This window comes from Salvelinus sp. IW2-2015, linkage group LG1 (assembly GCF_002910315.2).
Source record: "Salvelinus sp. IW2-2015 linkage group LG1, ASM291031v2, whole genome shotgun sequence".
In the NCBI taxonomy this organism is placed as follows: Eukaryota; Metazoa; Chordata; class Actinopteri; order Salmoniformes; family Salmonidae; genus Salvelinus; species Salvelinus sp. IW2-2015.
This window is the reverse complement of record NC_036838.1, coordinates 2,774,827-2,792,273: the sequence shown is the minus strand read 5'-3', so window position 1 is coordinate 2,792,273 and position 17,447 is coordinate 2,774,827. Positions and strand designations below refer to the sequence as shown.

The window sequence follows — 17,447 nt, the reverse complement described above, 5'->3', positions numbered from 1 at the left end:
CTATGTAACGAAGGCTATATAAAATAAACTTATTGAGTTACTACGCGAACTGCAGTCAGGCAAGACCCTGGTGAGGACGATGCACACACAGATACCTTCCTGAGAGAGCTGCATAGAGGGTGCCATGCCAACCGGTTTCTGCCAGTTTGTGCAGAAATTCTTTGGTTGTGCAAACCCACAGTTCAACAGCTGTCCGGGGCTGGTCTATACGATCCCCAGGTGAATAAGCTGGATACGGAGTCCTGTGCTGGCGTGGTTACATTGGTTTGCAGTTGTGAGGCCAGTTGGACGTTACTGTCAAATCTCTAAAAAATGTTGGAGGCTGTATGTAGAGAAATGAACATTCAATTTGTTGGCAACAGCTCTGATGGACATTCCTGTAGTCAGCATGCCAATTGCACTCGGCACGCTCCCTCAAAACTTGAGACAACTTGGCATTGTGTTGTGTGACAAAACTGCACATTTTAGAGTGGCCTTTTACTGTCCCCAAGGTGACCCATCATGCTGTTTAATCAGGTTATTGATATGCCACACCTGTCAGGTGGATTGACTATCTTGGCAAAGGAGAAATGCTCACTAACWGGGATGTAAACACAATGCTACACAACGTTTTAGAGAAATAAGCTTTTTTGTGCATATGGAACATTTCTGGAATCTTTTATAACACTTTACATGTTGCGTTTATATTTTTGTTCGGTACATTTCTTTCCACGAAGAGGCTCTACATAAACTCACAAGAATCTGCTTTGTCTCCACAAAAACGTACAAATAGTGCTTTAAGCAGCGATTTATAGAAGCATACTGTAGGAATTGGTACAGTGAACAAAGTGGTGCATTTCCATGTACAGCACAGTGATTTGCATCCGTTTAGACCTCTGAAACGTCTACAACATTATCCAACCCTCTGCTTTATGAAAATAGCAACATTAAGCATTGATGCATACTCTGCTAAGTAACATGGTACCTAGCATGTCGACAACATCATCSAAACTACTGCTTTATGGAAATAGCAACACTAAAACATTGATGCATAGTATAATAGCATGGTGTACAAAGCAGTGGTGTATGCCCCTACAACATTACACAATCCTCTAGTTGGAATGAATCTTGCATTGCCAGTTGCCACACATCCAAGCCTTCACTTGGATAAAGTCAGTGGTAATCGAGGTTCATTACGCAACCGTCTAGTTTTCTGGGATTTTGGATTGTGCCAAGAGCCTAGCCTGTAGCAGCTGGGGCCTTGCTTTCCTGGAGAGCTATGTGCTGTTGTGTCTCCCTCTGCCCCCTGTCCCGGTTCTGCCCGGTTGGCACCGGTCCCAGCCTCTGTTTTGGGGCTAATCCATGAGGTCTATTTATCCTGTGTCGGAGGAGGGGATAAWGGGCGAGGAGCGACAGCTAAACCACTAATCCAGCTACAGCACTGGGACACTTTTAACGAGATCCCAGATTGGGGCTGTCTGGATTACAAAGAAAGAAAGAGCGACAGAGAGAGAAAGAGCGACAGAGTGTGAAAGAGCAGACCCATTAGGTTCTGACAGGCAGTCCCAACAAGCCCACTCAGACTAGAGAGGCTCAGTGTAGGGGACAGGCCTCTGAATCTAGTCTGCCCAGATGGCCCCTCTCAGACACTTCCCCCCCCCCCTGGGAGGGCTTTCTATCRATGTCTGRAAACTGTCAACAACAGTAGAGTTTCAGGGTCAGCACAGAGACAGGGAGAGAGAGAGACCTTTTGTTTATTATCTATTTCACTTGCTTTGGCAATGTAAACATATGTTTCCCATGCCAATAAAGCCCTTAATTTGAATTGAGAGAAAGCAGAATCGACAGGAGCTTTTAATGCAGGAGAAGAAAGCACACACACACAAAACACATGCACACCACAAGCTAACCCCTCTACCCTGCTCTCTGCCCTGCTCCACTGACTGGTGTAGTGAGTGGTATGACGTCTACCACTTGTGAATGAGCTCAGGGGTTACTTAGGGGAGGAATGAGTCACTCTGGTGTACCTCTAATGCTAACTATGTCTCTCGCCTCACAGGAGACARAGCAGGCAGCCGGGCCTGGGCACGTTAGAGCTAGCGTAAACAAGTTAGCGGGGTAATGCTAACTGACTCACCCCAGGTGACAGACGAGCAGATGCTACAGGGGCAACTGATCCTATTTTGAGGATAACTATTGAACTAGGTTATGCTTTACAAAGTGAGCGATGACCGGGAACACTGACGGTTTGACAGTCTGCGGTCTGTCCCGTCTCGCGGTACTTGGGTGTGTGTGTGTGTGTGTTGTGTGTGCTGTTTCTTTACACGGAGGGATGGAGCATGAATTTGCACGTCCAATAAAATGTGCTAACGATGAGTCGAAATCCATTTAGCCTATTGTCTTCTTTTAGTGAAAGTGATTTACAAAAGTAAACATTCTAGCAATATGCTGGCTACTGTTGATAGTCTGCCCAAAAGAAAGCTACAAAAAGACACGTAGTATTAGTCTTGGCTAGCCTACTGTATGCAGCCATGTCGATATGTCTTTTGGACTCTTAAAGAGCAGCGTCCTATTTTCAAATCTTCTCAAAAGACATGCTTTAGAAACAAAAACGTATACAATTAATACAATGCAATTCTAAAGAATAGCGTAATGACTTACACTGCCGAATTATATTACACAGCTTTTTAAAACATATAATAACCAAATGTAGCCTCTTAATAGCTGAATTTTGAGAAAGCATGCCAACCTATGACCCAGTTGACCCCAGTTCATTAAAGGGATACTTCTGGGTTGGCAATGAATGAAGTTGGTGTTAGTTTTTGCAAGCTAATGCTAGGTACCTACTAGCATGCTAGCAGTTACCATAGTCTTCCAGCCTTTGGTGTAATGTTAGTTAGCAATTGCGCTAATGCTAGTTAGCAACTTCATTGCCAAAATATTGAATTATCCCTTTAAGAACTACACCATGTCCGGGCCAGTAGAAATTCTGTTCATGCAGGTAGATTTTTTGCCAGCGTCCAACGTTAACTGGATCATTTTTACCTGTGAAAAAAAAGCTCATGATGGACCCTGGGCTGTTTCATAATCAGCCACGGAATGGTGGCTAGGCTAGTCTAGGCTAGTCAATGGAAGATGGAATTAAAATGACAGAACTAAAAGTTAAATGAGAAAGACAGGCTACAACACGAGAGCCAACAGGTAGGCTACTACTTGATACTCTGAACTGTAAGTATTTGCTATAGAAAAGAGTGGAAAGCACACAGTTTCTGTACAGCACTTTGAGATATCACTGATGTAAGAATGGCTTTATAATAAATTTGATAATTTAAGTGTTAAGTTATGTAGTCTCAATTAGCCTAGCTAACGTTAGCTAAGCTAAGCTAGTTTCTCTCATCTTGATGCAGTCAAGACAGACACTAAGTAATCAGATGAGATAACGAGCAATAAGTCTACCACTGCAAGTCAACATGGTTGACATCTCTCCCCCTCACCTGCTCCCTGGTTACTCTCAGACGCACACCACAAGGCCACATGACATACAGTTGAAGTTGAAATTTACATACACCTCAGCCAAATATATTTAAACTCAGTTTCACAATTACTGACATTAATCCTAGTAAAAATCTGTCTTAGGTCAGTTAGGATCACCACTTTATTTTAAGAATGTAAAATGTCAGAATAATAGTAGAGAGAATTATTTATTTCAGCTTTTATTTCTTTCATCACATTCCCATTGGGTCAGAAGTTTACATACACTCAATTAGTATTTGGTAGCATTGCTTAAATTGTTTTAACTTGGGTCAAACATTCAACTAGCCTTCCACAAGCTTCCCACAATAAGTTGGGTGAATTTTGGCCCTTTCCTCCTGACAGAGCTGGTGTAACTGCGTCTGGTTTGTAGCCTCCTTGCTCGCACATGCTTTTTCAGTTCTGCCCACCACATTTTCTATAGGATTGAGGTCAGGGCTTTGTGATGGCCACTCCAATACCTTGACTTTGTTGTCCTTAGGTCATTTTTCCACAATTTTGGAAGTATATTTGGGGTCACTGTCCATTTGGAAGACCCATTTGCGACCAAGCTTTAACTTCCTGACTGATGTCTGAGATGTTGCTTCAATATATCCACATAATTTTCCATCCTCATGATGTCACATATTTTGTGAAGTGCAACCAGTCCCTCCTGCAGCAAAGCACCCCAACAACATGATGCTGCCACCCCCGTGCTTCACAGTTGGGATGGTGTTCTTCGGCTTGCAAGCCTCCCCTTTTTTCCTCCAAACATAACGATGTCATTATGGCCAAACAGTTTTATTTTTGGTTCATCAGACCAGAGGTCATTTCTCCAAAAAGTACGATCTTTGTCCCCATGTGCAGTTGCAAACCGTAGTCTGGCTTTTTTATGGCGTTTGGAGCAGTGGCTTCTTCCTTGCTAAGCGGCCTTTCAGGTTATGTTGATATAGGACTCGTTTTACTGGGATATAGATACTTTTGTACCTGTTTCCGACAGCATCTTCACAAGGTCCTTTGCTGTTGTTCGGGATTGATTAGCACTTTTCGCACCAAAGTACTTCATCTCTAAGAGACAGAACGCGTCTCCTTCCTGAGCGATATGACGGCTGCATGGTCCCTGGTGTTTATACTTGTCAGCTTTGACATCGGTTTTGCACATCGGCGTTAAACTAGACATCGGCCGATACCGATGTTGGCATTTTTAGCTAATAATCGGCCGATTCCGATATGTTCACCGATATATCGTGCATCCCTAATTACAAGTCATACAAATGCACGCCATCAGCAAGCTAAATGTATGGCTAGTTGGCTAATGTTAGCTAGTCAGCATGTTAAATAGCGATTTTCATAAATCAACTTCATGACCAAAAAATATGCATAATCTTTTCTGCATTAATATATCCTTTTAACTGTACATTTTTTGCCTAATTTGTTATGACGTTTATAATTACTTACGTTTGCTTCCATCATAGTATTTTGCAGCCATCTTCCGAAGCAACTTTAGACACTTCGGTCGCAGTGCTTCATCGGAGTTCTGATAACCACTAGATAGAAAGTCTGCATGTCAATTCGCATCGTTTGGAGGGACAACTACAGGGCTCAAAGACACTACCCCTCGCTCAAAGTTGAATTGGAACACCACTCCGACTCGATATGGCTCGCGGGATGGTGCAAAACGGAGGGGAGGCTAAGGGTGGGGGGTACTGGATTAAGCCTGAAGAGGCGAACGAGAGGGTTTACTCCCCCCAAAATCTGTCCACATTTAGCAGATTATTAAGCAAGTAAGGTGTTTTTGTATGGGGGCAATGAGAGTTTAGTCAAGATAAAAATGTATTGCTATTGTGATGAGTGAGGCTTTTTGATCTAATAGCCATTTCGTAATGCTTAGCATGTTACGGGTGTACTGAATTATGTGTGACGCAAGTGACATCCCGGCAACTTTGAGAAAAATACTTTATATCAGAGTTGTCCCTGTTAGATCTCTTGACAGTCTATGCATATTCATGAGGTTAGCATCTCACTCTACATTGAATACAGGCGGTTGACGCCTCATCGAATATTCAAAAAAGTATTAAATAACGGAGATCTATACGACAATCACCAGAGAGGAACAGACAGGAGCTCGACAGCCTGCCATTCCGCTCTGTGGATAACAAATCCCATTGTTAGGGGGGAGACACGCATTCCGTCATTATATCCAGTATCCTGGTTATACCCAAACTCTATACCCAGAGTCTATACCCAGAGTTTCTGTTGAGGGTTTCTGATGAGTTTCCTCTGAGAAGTAATCCTTACGATATTGTGAACGATCCCGTTACAACCATTTCTGTGCCCATTCAAACAAAAATAACCATATTTTGCAGTTCCAGAAGCCATACAACACGGAAATGACACTTGGCAACCACATAAGCAAAAGTGATGGGTATTTTCAAAATCATTATGTTGATGGAAGTTGTGTCCATTCCGACGGCCAAATTACAGGATGGAGAGAAGAGGGAGAGAGGAGATTGCTTCATTTATCTCCCAATCACACACACACACACACCACACACACACACACACACACACACACACAACACACACACCACACACACACACACACACACACACACACACACACACACACACCACACACACACACACCACACACACACACACACACAACACACACACACACGCGCACACCACACGGTTCTCTGAGAACAATTACGCTTTTCCTGGAGTTGAAGCAAACCAGTAAATAATCCTGCAGTGAGAATTTAGCCTGTTCTCTCCAGTCCCCTGAAGTATATAAATACAGTGAGAATTTAGCATGTTTCTCTCAGTCCCCTGAAGTATATAAATACAGTGAGAATTTAGCCTGTTCTCTCCAGTCCCTGAAGTATATAAATACAGTGAGAATTTAGCCTGTTCTCTCCAGTCCCCTGAAGTAATAAATACGGTGAGAATTTAGCCTGTTCCCTCCAGTTCCCTGAAGTATAAAATATAGTGAGAATTTAGTATGTTCCTCCAGTCCCCTGAAGTATATAATACAGTGAGAATTTAGCCTGTTCCTCCAGTCCCCTGAAGTATATAAATATAGTGAGAATTTAGTATGTTCCCTCCAGTCCCCTGAAGTATATAAATACATGATGAAATTTAGCATGTTCCCTCCTAGTCCCTGAAGTAATAAATACAGTGAGAATTTAGCCTGTTCCCTCCAGTCCCCTAAGTATATAAATATAGTGAGAATTTAGTATGTTCCCTCCAGTCCCCTGAAGTATATAAATACAGTGAGAATTTAGCATGTTCCCTCCTAGTCCCCTGAAGTATATAAATACAGTGAGAATTTAGCCTGTTCCCAGTCCCCTGAAGTATATAAATATAGTGAGAATTTAGTATGTTCCCTCCAGTCCCCTGAAGTATATAAATATAGTGAGAATTTAGCCTGTTCCCTCCAGTCCCCTGAAGTATATAAATATAGTGAGAATTTAGCCTGTCCCTCCAGTCCCCTGAAGTATATAAATACAGTGAGAATTTAGCATGTTCCCTCCAGTCCCCTGAAGTATATAAATACAGTGAGAATTTAGCATGTTCCCTCCTAGTCCCCTGAAGTATAAAATACAGTGAGAATTTAGCATGTTCCCCCAGTCCCTGAAGTATATAAATACAGTGAGAATAGCCTGTTCCCTCCAGTCCCCTGAAGTATATAAATACAGTGAGAATTTAGCATGTTCCCTCCAGTCCCCTGAAGTATATAAATACAGTGAGAATTTAGCATGTTCCCTCCAGTCCCCTGAAGTATATAAATACAGTGAGAATTTATCATGTTCCCTCCAGTCCCTGAAGTATATAAATACAGTGAGAATTAGCATGTTCCCTCCAGTCCCCGAAGTATATAAACAGAGTGAGAACGGTCAATATCAGGAAGTGGCTCTAATGACATCACAGTAAAGACAAATGAGGTGTGAGAAGGCAACTTGCATAGCCGAAATGGAACCCTATTTTCCTATATAGCGCACTACTTTTGATTGGCCCATAAGACTCTGGTCAAAAGTAGTGCACTATATAGGGAATAGGGAGCCATTTCAGGGTGTTGCAATAAAAAAATCAAAGCTTAGGGAGGAGGGAAAACAAAGCTTCTAGTTAGGAAGCCATCCGTATGAGCTAACATGCCAGGGTATTGTATTCTATGGTCTGTCCACATGGGAGAAGGCCGGTTTAGGTTTAATCAATGGTTAAAGCATTTGACTGGGCTTAGAGATGGATCTTTGAAACAGCACTGGAAGAGGGTGAGAGGCTGTGTGTGGTGTGAGAGAGAGGTGTGGGAGAGGAGAGGTGAGAGGCTGTGTGTGGTGTGAGAGAAGAGGTGTGGGAAGATAGGTGAGAGGCTGTGTGTGGTGTGAGAGAGAGTGTTGGGAGAGGAGAGGGTGAGAGGCTGTGTGTGGTGTGAGAGAGAGGTGTGGGAGAGGAGAGGGTGAGAGCTGTGTGTGTGTGAGAGAGAGGTGTGGAGAGGAGAGGGTGAGAGGCTGTGTGTGGTGTGAGAGAGAGGTGTGGAGAGGAGAGGGTGAGAGGCTGTGTGTGGTGTGAGAAGAGTGTGGGAGAGAAGGGTGAGAGGCTGTTGGGTGTGAGAGAGAGGTGTGGGAGAGGAGAGGGTGAGAGGCTGTGTGTGGTGTGAGAGAGAGGTGTGGGAGAGGAGAGGGTGAGAGGCTGTGTGTGGTGTGAGAGAGAGGTGTGGGAGGGAGAGGGTGAGAGGCTGTGTGTGGTGTGAGAGAGAGGGTTGGAGAGAGAGGTGAGAGGCTGTGTGTGGTGTGAGAGAGGAGAAGGTGAGAGGCTGTGTGTGGTGTGAGAGAGGAGAGGTGAGAGGTGTGTGTGGTTGAGAGAGAGGTGTGGGAGAGAGAGGGTGAGAGGTGGTTTCCGAGGCATTAGACAGAGCGGTGTTGGATCGCAGCTTTGACGAAAAACAACGTTGATCAACCCACGCTAGTCCCACTGCGGATTAGTTTAGTTTAGTGTGTCTGTGTGTGTATCTACTTGCACTCCCCCTAGGCTAAGGACGGGGCGGCAGGTAGCCTAGTGGTTAGATTCGTTGGCCAGAACTGAAAGGTTGCTAGATCGAATCCCTGAGCTGACAAGGTAAAAATCTGCCGTTCTGCCACTGAACAAGGCAGTTAACCCACTGTTCCTAGGCCATCATTGTAAATAAGAATTTATCTTAACTGACTTGCCTAGTTAAATAAAGGTAAATACAAAAAAAAATATGGTTGTGAAGCTGAGAGTCAAGAGAAGCATTAGATGTGACAGAAAACCATGTTTTGCTTATCACACTGTCGGGCCCATGATCACACTCTTAGCTAAAGAGCAGTAGGGAGTGTGTTGTGGTGAGCCTCAACTACTGTAGCCCTGGAGAGAATTACGACTGGGTGAAGTCAACCCATGCAAAATGAAACTATCTGGCAAGTTGCGAGGTCTGGAAAGTTCTGAGCACACCTGAAAAGATACACTCTTTTGTCTTCTCCTGAATATTTAAAATCTCTCGTTCCTTAGATGTTGTCAAATCTCAGGGCATTCCCAACAGAAATAGAGCGAACTCGGCATCTACCCATCCCAAACCACACAGGAGGACAAGCAGGAAAACAAGGAAGCAAGGCTCCAGGATGGCTTCAAAGTGAAGGTCCCTGAACACAGGGGTAATAAGAGCAGCCTTTGGCCTTACGACTGGGTCAGACAGTAGCATTAAACTTTTCAAAGCTACAGTGTGACAACTCGGTGTGTGAGTGTCTCTCTCTGTGCATGTGTGCACTGCCAGCCCTCCAGTCAGACGATCTCATACTGTAATTAGGTCAGATTCACTTCCAAGGGTAATAAGCATCATCCATGCTGCAGTAGCCACAGGGGGGGTGCAAAAATGTTTTGAACACCCTGCCATTGTATTGAYGGGAGTGCACGATTTGTTAGAACACCCGGACATTAGTTCACAAACCTAACCTGATGGTTTTATTCTTGAAAAGACCCTTGTTCTATCAATTTAGGTCCGGTGTTTGGGTTGTTAAAGTTGTGTCTATCGTGTAGTAAGGCAACACTAGTCTACCTCTCCTTCTGCCATCCCACTCTCTCTTTCTTTGTCATGCTTTGTTTTTCTGCCCTGTAATTGAAAAGTCAATATACTGTAACTCTGTACACACAGTGACGGGAGGTGACGAGAGAGAGCCCGGCACAGGAATTAGGGTTTACTTTAGGCCCGTTCTCCCTCTGTCTTCTTTAGCACCTCTAGCAGGTCACATGCTGTGACATGGGACCTGCTAGTTAGTTTGTTTAGATTACTCTCCCTCCCTCCCCAATAGGCAGGATGATGTGAACGAGGGGTGAAGGGAACAGAGGGGAGAAATGGAGAGATGGAGGAGTGCAGCCAGCCGCATCCCTCACCTTCGTTTCCTCCTTCTGGAGGACAAAGAGAAGGACAAMATCTGTGACAGAGAAGAGCAGATTGATTAATGATTGTTCTGTCCTTCTCTCAATGGGTCTCAATGTGTGTCTATTATTGTCTTTCCTTCCATCGCCCTTGTCTTGACACTCATCTGCATAGGGTGGTGATTTCACCTTGTAATGGGAGAGTTGATATACTGTACATTTGCCCTGTCAAAGGAGTCAGTGTCACCCACACATGCAGGTGCACACGCAACCATACACACTCATAAATAGACACATAGAACGGCTATGGTCAAATGGCAGAAMAACCTATCATGCATGACATAAGTGACCCATAGGACGCAGCTTCTGGTGTACAAGCTCCTAGGAAACCTAGCAGGTTAGCATCCGCCATGGGAATGAGTTCAGTTCACCAGATAGCGTTGGCAGACGCTGCCTGTCCTTCACTGTACATTCACAGTACATCCCGTTTTAGACTCCCGCTGCCTCTGGCATTCTGGGAGAGCGGAGTGGAGTGCTTTCTTTCTCTCCCTCGCTCTCTCTCTCTCGCTTTATCCTTCTGTGCCTGACTGCCAGCTCGCAACACAGACTTCTGGTGTCCGTGGGTTCGCACCAAAAAGTCAAAGAGCCAAAGTGCGACCAGGCAGGCCTGAGATCTGTGCTGTATAGCCTTAGCCAAACGGCATTGACAATGGCCACAGGATTTGGCTGTACAGCAAAAACTAATCTGGGACCAGGCTAAGGTGCTGCTACTTCCCTAAAAACTATTTAGCCAGACACTTGAGACCAAAGCTGTTTGTTGTTTCCTTCTTCCCCTTTGTTTGACCAGAGTGATGCTCCATTCTCTTCGGACTTCTCCATCAGACACGCAGCCCGTGACCAGGTTCCTGTCTCAGATGCTTTTTCTTTCCACTCCTTGCAGGCTAAATTTAGACCTGATGGTGCCCGGCTTTTGTGCTGCGGCCTCAGTTAACAGAAAAGAGAAAGAGAGAGAGAGAAAGAGCGATTGCGTGCCCCAGAGCCATTGAACGTCTGTCCAACAAAAAAACGTCCCTAAATAAAACCGGAGGTCACCTCTCCTGCCCTTCTAAATGCGTGAGAAAAACCGAGATGTCTTGATGTCGAGTAACACAAAAAACAAGACAAGACTTCTGTTCAGTAAGCGTTATTTATTTGGGGGATGGGGGAGTTACCCTACATATTCAGAGGAAATAATCTCTCATCTTCACAGATTTCTAAAAATATCCAGGAGGACTTAATGTCCCCTGTATTGTAAGGGGATCTCAAGAACTGAGCTAAATCGATCATAGACATGGCACGTCACGCATCGGATGTATTCTACTTCTCAGCAATTCACCAAGACAGTAGGCCTACTCCATTAGAGCTCAGTTCATCAAGAGAGTAGACCTACTTTATAAGCGCCACTTGACTGAATACCATGTAACAACACTTGTGTAATAGTACATGCTGGAACAGTACTGGAGCATTAACCCAGTTCCAGGCCAAAAGCTTTGAAAAGCTTTGAAGTGTGTGGTTAAGAAGAGGCCGCCCATACGCCCTGAGAACAGTGCCAAAGAGCCCCATCCTCCCTCCATGGTCAGAATTCAATTAGGAAAGGAGGGATAGGATCACTGCCGACGTTCCTGAATCCCCTCCAGATTCTCCCTCTCTCCTTCCCTCCCTCTCTGAACTCAGAAGAGCCAAGATTGCATCAGCAGAGCAATCCCAGGAAGTTGCAAGAACGGAACTCAACAGAACCCTTTCGCAACTCCGGGCAGAGTTCATGCATGCTGCGCTGCGCAGAAAGAACCGAGCAGGGGGGAAAAAATAATAGCCTCGGGTGTAGTAGTGTTTTTACCGGCAAGCTGTTGCCACACACCACACTCTTGGACGATTAATATTTATGTGACGCCCGCCGAGCGAGCGAAGCCTAAGGCCCAGGGGATGGAGCAAGCTGCCTGGCATACTCCCCATCCCCTTCTACATCGCTGTGATAAAGAATGTTCACTCTCCATTGCGCTTCATTTCTGTGAACAAATCAGCTTACACAAGAAAGAAATCTATTGACTTGGTTGTTAGAATATAGCCTGCTTCCAGATTGGTTTGTGCTGTCTTGCCAAATGCTATGGTCATTGTCACGCCGGCTAAAAGCTTGGCTAATACAGGAGGGAGGGACATCCATTGGTTTGGCTGACAGAATGTACTATACAGATAGTAAAAGTTACTTAGACTAGTGTATACTGTACGCAGTATAGGAGGCACACGCCTCCTATCACTGATCGGCAATCGCACCAATCGTCCTTCAGATATTCCTCTTGGACAATTACAGACTTGTTAAGTCAGTAGGCAACAAATTGACTGATAACTTTGTTCACCGTTTTCACAGCTCGCGGCCATATTTCTCTTAAAGCCACATGATCAGATATGTCCCTGTCTCTAGTGTGAACATCTACAACTGATGTTTCTCTTGAGGAGATATGAATGCGTATTCCTGTCCTGGTTCGCCGGATCTGTTTCTGCCTCTGAACGTGGCGTTGCCGGGGTACATTGCCGGAGTAGAGGAGAACAGGGGAGGGAGGGTGAGCCAAGACCAGGGCCAGACCGTTCTCAAAACACCAGCGGAGAGAGGGAGCTGGAAAGAAGACAAGACTGCACACAACCACAACCAGCCATTTACCTCAGAAACACACACTTCACTCTCAATCTTCACTTTACTGCAGATTGGTTTTTTTTTTGCATATGGTTTTAACAGGAACTGACACCAGTATTATGATTGCAGTGCAGGCAGTCATGTGTCAGCGTGCAGTTATGCCACAAAAAGTTCAGCTATAATAGAGCTTTTATAACCATTATAGCATGTCTTGAAGCAGAGCTGTTAACGTACAGTTCTGACACTGAAATGAAGGAGCTGTCATAATCCCAGCAAGGGAAGGGGTGTGGTTGTAAACATACTGCCAGCTCATCCTCTCTCTCTCTCGCTCTCTCTGCTCTCTTTCCTTCCCCCTCTCCGTTTCTGACTCTCTGAGTGAGGAAAAATGTATAGAAGCCAAGGATGATACTGGAAACTTCCTGTTTCAGCATTATCACATAGCCTACTTAACCACAGAAGAAGTCCAATATTGCTGAACTACTGAGGATAAAGAAAGGATTTGATGGAAGAGCTTAAGTGTCGTTTTTAACCATATATGGGGAGGGTTTACTTACCATAGCATTCAGACTCCTCTTGTAGCATTTATTTGACTCTAAAAATTATTGTCATATAGGCCACGAAGACTAATTTTGGGGTTGCTCATTCTGGTTCTCCACACAAAATGATGACTGCGTGTAATATGTGGCATACAATATAGGATGCTTGTTATAGGATGTGAGAAAGAGAATCGTGTCCTGCCAAAGGTTACCAGTGCTATCCTTTTCCATATCTGTACGGAAACAATCGCTTAACTTTTCCTTGAAAACATGACACCGATTACCATATGACTTGCCATTGGCAAAGACATTAGCTGCGCCTCATTCAAATGTGTTGGAACCAAAGGACAACACCCCTACAACATATTTTTATTTATATTATATTCCGTTCTATTCCCTCTCATTCTGTAGGCCTAGCATAATAAATAGACCTTTGAAATGACAAGGTAATATCTCTTGGAAAATACTTTGTTATTGAATATCGACCAATTAAAGTGAATTAGGGAACTTACTGTTTACACGTTTTTAGATCACGTCCTTAAAACCCAGTTACTGTGCAGGAGTGTCTAATATGAAGACACAAAATGACCAAAATAAAGGTAACAGGCTATTACAAATAGTGTAATAACTAGGCCTAATAATAACCACAAAAGAAAAATATCTTTAATCAGTCAGGAACATGCTGTCCCTGACATATTTCTTAAGAATATAAATAGTGAAACAATTGGCTGCTTACCTTCAACGTCTCTCCTCGTTTAAAACTCAACTCATCATCTGCAGTGGCTTTGAAATCGTATTTGGCAATGGCCTCCATGGTGAGGCTTGTTGGAACACTTGTATGCGGTGTTGATGAACGCACAAGTACCCTTCTGAAGTCTTTCAATGGAGTTTATTCCTCCAAGGAATTATGAAAATGATTAACAATGTCAGAAAAAAAAACAGAATAGCTCCGGTCCCGTTTTCCCCCTGGTCTGACCAGTCACTCCGAGTAGCGCAAATACCCTCACTCGCTGCACGCCGCTACAAACCTGTGAATAAGAACGCAGATAGAGAACCTGAGACTATGTAGCAGTAAAGCAACATTAACCAACACCGAAAAACAATGCACTAATATGATAGCTTGTGATGTAATGCCGCGCCTACAGACAATACTAGCATTCTGAAGCTTGCACAATCAGGGGAGGAAGGATATAATCTGATTGACGTTTCCTCAGACCAACTAAAGCACATCATCTCCACAATTGACCAATCGGATGTGAGAATACTGTCATATCCAATAGGTGTACTGTAGCTGTGCAAAACTAATGGGATTGCTAATTTACAAGCCTTGTAGAGGATGTTTGACAGGCAGATGTGGTTGATGACTCAAAACTCTAGCTAAATGTAGAATGTCTAATTTTGACTCAAAATCGTTTTGTGTCTGGTACAATGTTTTCTGCCCTCTTTCCTTGCCATTAGCCTACATCAATATTTTGTATAAATGTCCAGCTCATTGAGTGAAACATTGGGGAATAAAAACAAAGAGCTGCGATAATTGTAACAATGCAATAAATTATTGTTTCCAAGTTTGACAAGCAACAGTTAGTTATAAAGTTAAAAGTAACCTAGTTGTCACAATTGCTAAAACTTAGAAAAGAGACTTGTAGGCCTACTTTAGCTCCAACACAAGAAAGATGACGAAGATACGACTATTAGGCCATTGTTGTGCTAGTCCTACACTGTAGGCTAATTAAACAAGAATACAGGCTACATCATTTCAAAAAAGTCAACGACGGTACACCAGGACTTGCATGAAGCTAAAGTGAAACTATTCAGGTCTCTGAAGTAGCCTAGGCCAAGTCCACCTACATACATTTAATGTTACCTTGTTTCTACTTGCTATCCCTTGAAATTCTACAAACACGTGTTATTAGTAGGCTATCCACTTCCTAGAAAGTGAGCTCTGTATATAGGAAGCTTCCTATCGCGACATTTTGGGAATACTTACATCTGCACAGAAATGACACCCCCCCCCCCCCCCATTACCAAAGCAAGTGAAGTAGATAATATACAAAAGTGAAATAAACAATAAAATGAACAGTAAACAATACACTCCCAGAAGTTCCAAAAGAGTCAGGACATTACAAATGTCATATTATGTATATATACAGTGTTGTAACGTGGTACAAATGGTCAAAGTACAAAAGGGAAAATAAATAAGCATAAATATGGGTTCTATTTACAATGGTGTTTGTTCTTCACTGGTTGACCTTTTCTTGTGGCAACAGGTCACAAATCTTACTGCTGTGATGGCACACTGTGGTATTTCACCCAGTACATATGGGAGTTTATCAAAATCAGGTTTGTTTTCAAATTCTTTGTGGATCTGTGAAATCTGAGGGAAATATGTGTCTCTAATATGGTCATACATTGGGCAGGAGGTTAGGAAGTGCAGCTCAGTTTCCACCTCATTTTGTGGGCAGTGTGCACATAGCCTGTCTTCTCTTGAGATCCAGGTCTGCCTTTCTCAATAGCAAGGCTATGCTCGCTGAGTCTGTACATAGTCAAAGCTTTCCTTAAGTTTGGGTCAGTCACAGTGGTCAGGTATTTTGCCATTGTGTACTCTCTGTTTAGGGCCAAATAGCATTCTAGTTTGCTCTGTTTTTTTGTAATTCTTTCCAATGTGTCAAGAAATTATCTTTTTGTTTTCTCATGATTTGGTTGGGTCTAATTGTGTTGCTGTCCTGGGGCTCTGTGGAGTGTGTTTGTGAACAGAGCCCTAGGACCAGCTTGCTTTGGGGATTCTTCTCCAGGTTCATCTCTCTGTAGGTGATGGCTTTGTCTCTCTCTATGCAATTCAAAGGGCTTTATTGGCATGGGTAACATGTTTAGATTGCCAATGCAAGTGGAATACATGATACACAAAAGTTTAATAAACAATCAGAAATTAACAGTAAACATTAAACTCTCAAAAGTTTCTTAAAGTATAGAGACATTTCAAATGTTATACATCTGGCTATGCACAGTGTTGTAACAATGTGAAAGTAGTTTAAAGAACAAAAGGGAAAATAAATAGACAGATGAGTATTGTTTGCATTTAAAATGACTTTTTTGCTTCACTGGTTGCCCTTTTTTGGCAACAGGTCACAAATCTTGCTGCTGTGATGGCACACTGTGGTATTTAACCTTATAGATATGGGAATTTATCAAAATAGGATTTGTTTTCAAATTCTTTGTGGGTCTGTGTAATCTGAGGGAAATGTGTCTCTAATTGGCATTGGCAATGCTCCTTATAGGACACATCACTGCACTCTAGACTCCTCTGTAAACTGGTCCTCTCTGTTCTGCCAGTCACATTATGTTAAAGGTCCCCAAAGAACACACATCCCTGGGTCGCTCGTCTTTTCAGTTCTCTGCAGCTAGCGACTGGAACGAGCTGCAACAAACACTCAAACTGGACAGTTTTATCTCAATCTCTTCATTCAAAGACTCAATCATGGACACTCTTACTGACAGTTGTGGCTGCTTTGCGTGATGTACTGTTGTCTCTACCTTCTTGCCCTTTGTGCTGTTGTCAATGCCCAATACTGTTTGCACCCTGTTTTGTGCTGCTACCATGTTGTGCTGCTGCCATGTGGTGTTGCTTCCACGTTGTTGTCATGTTGTGTTGCTACCATGCTATGTTGTTGTCTTAGGTCTCTCTTTATGTAGTGTTGTGTTGTCTCTTGTTGTGATGTGTGTTTTGTCCTATATTTTTATTGAATTTATTTTTAATCCCAGCCCCCGTCCCCACAGGAGGCCTTTCGCCTTTTAGTAGGCCGTCATTGTAAATAAGAATTTGTTCTTAACTGACTTGCCTAGTTAAATAAAGGTTAAATAAAAAAAGAAGACATACATTTGGCAGGAGGTTAGAAAGTGCATCTCAATTTCCACCTCATTTTGTGGAAACTGAATATTCCTTCATTTTGAATCAATCACAGTGATCAGGTATTCTGCCACTGTGTACTACTCTGTTTAGGGCCAAATAGCATTCCAGTTTGCAGTTTTTTTGGTTAGTGCTTTCCAATGTGACAAGTAATTATATTTTTGTTTTCTAAAGACCTCTCACACACAAACTTTTGTATGAATATGCATGTGTGAAGAGTAGACGACAACATTTAGTTTGGCTCTAGACCTCACCTGTTGTAGATGTGTCATAAGGTGCAGGGACTCCATAGCAGGGACTACTGGGCCATCTAGTGGTACAAAATTAGAATAAATTGTGAAATGATACAGGGGAAAAAATATGCAGATAATTTGATTGGCTACATACAGATAATTGCCAAAATAATGGAAACACTTGAATAAATGAGGGATACAAAATATTTTGAAAGCAGGTGCTT

At 43.2% G+C, this 17,447-nt stretch overlaps 1 protein-coding gene across 1 annotated transcript in view; it reads right to left on the bottom strand.

Annotated features, from left to right (window-relative positions):
- LOC112067730 (growth factor receptor-bound protein 2-like) overlaps window positions 1–14,270 on the bottom strand; it is a 41,474-nt gene extending 27,204 nt beyond the window's left edge. Inside the window, exon 1 of the mRNA XM_024147761.2 lies at window positions 13,823–14,270. Within this exon, the coding sequence (XP_024003529.1) occupies window positions 13,823–13,900 (78 nt within the window). The 5' untranslated portion in view covers window positions 13,901–14,270. The remainder of the gene's footprint in view (window positions 1–13,822) is intronic.
- Between the last annotated feature and the right edge of the window lie 3,177 nt (window positions 14,271–17,447).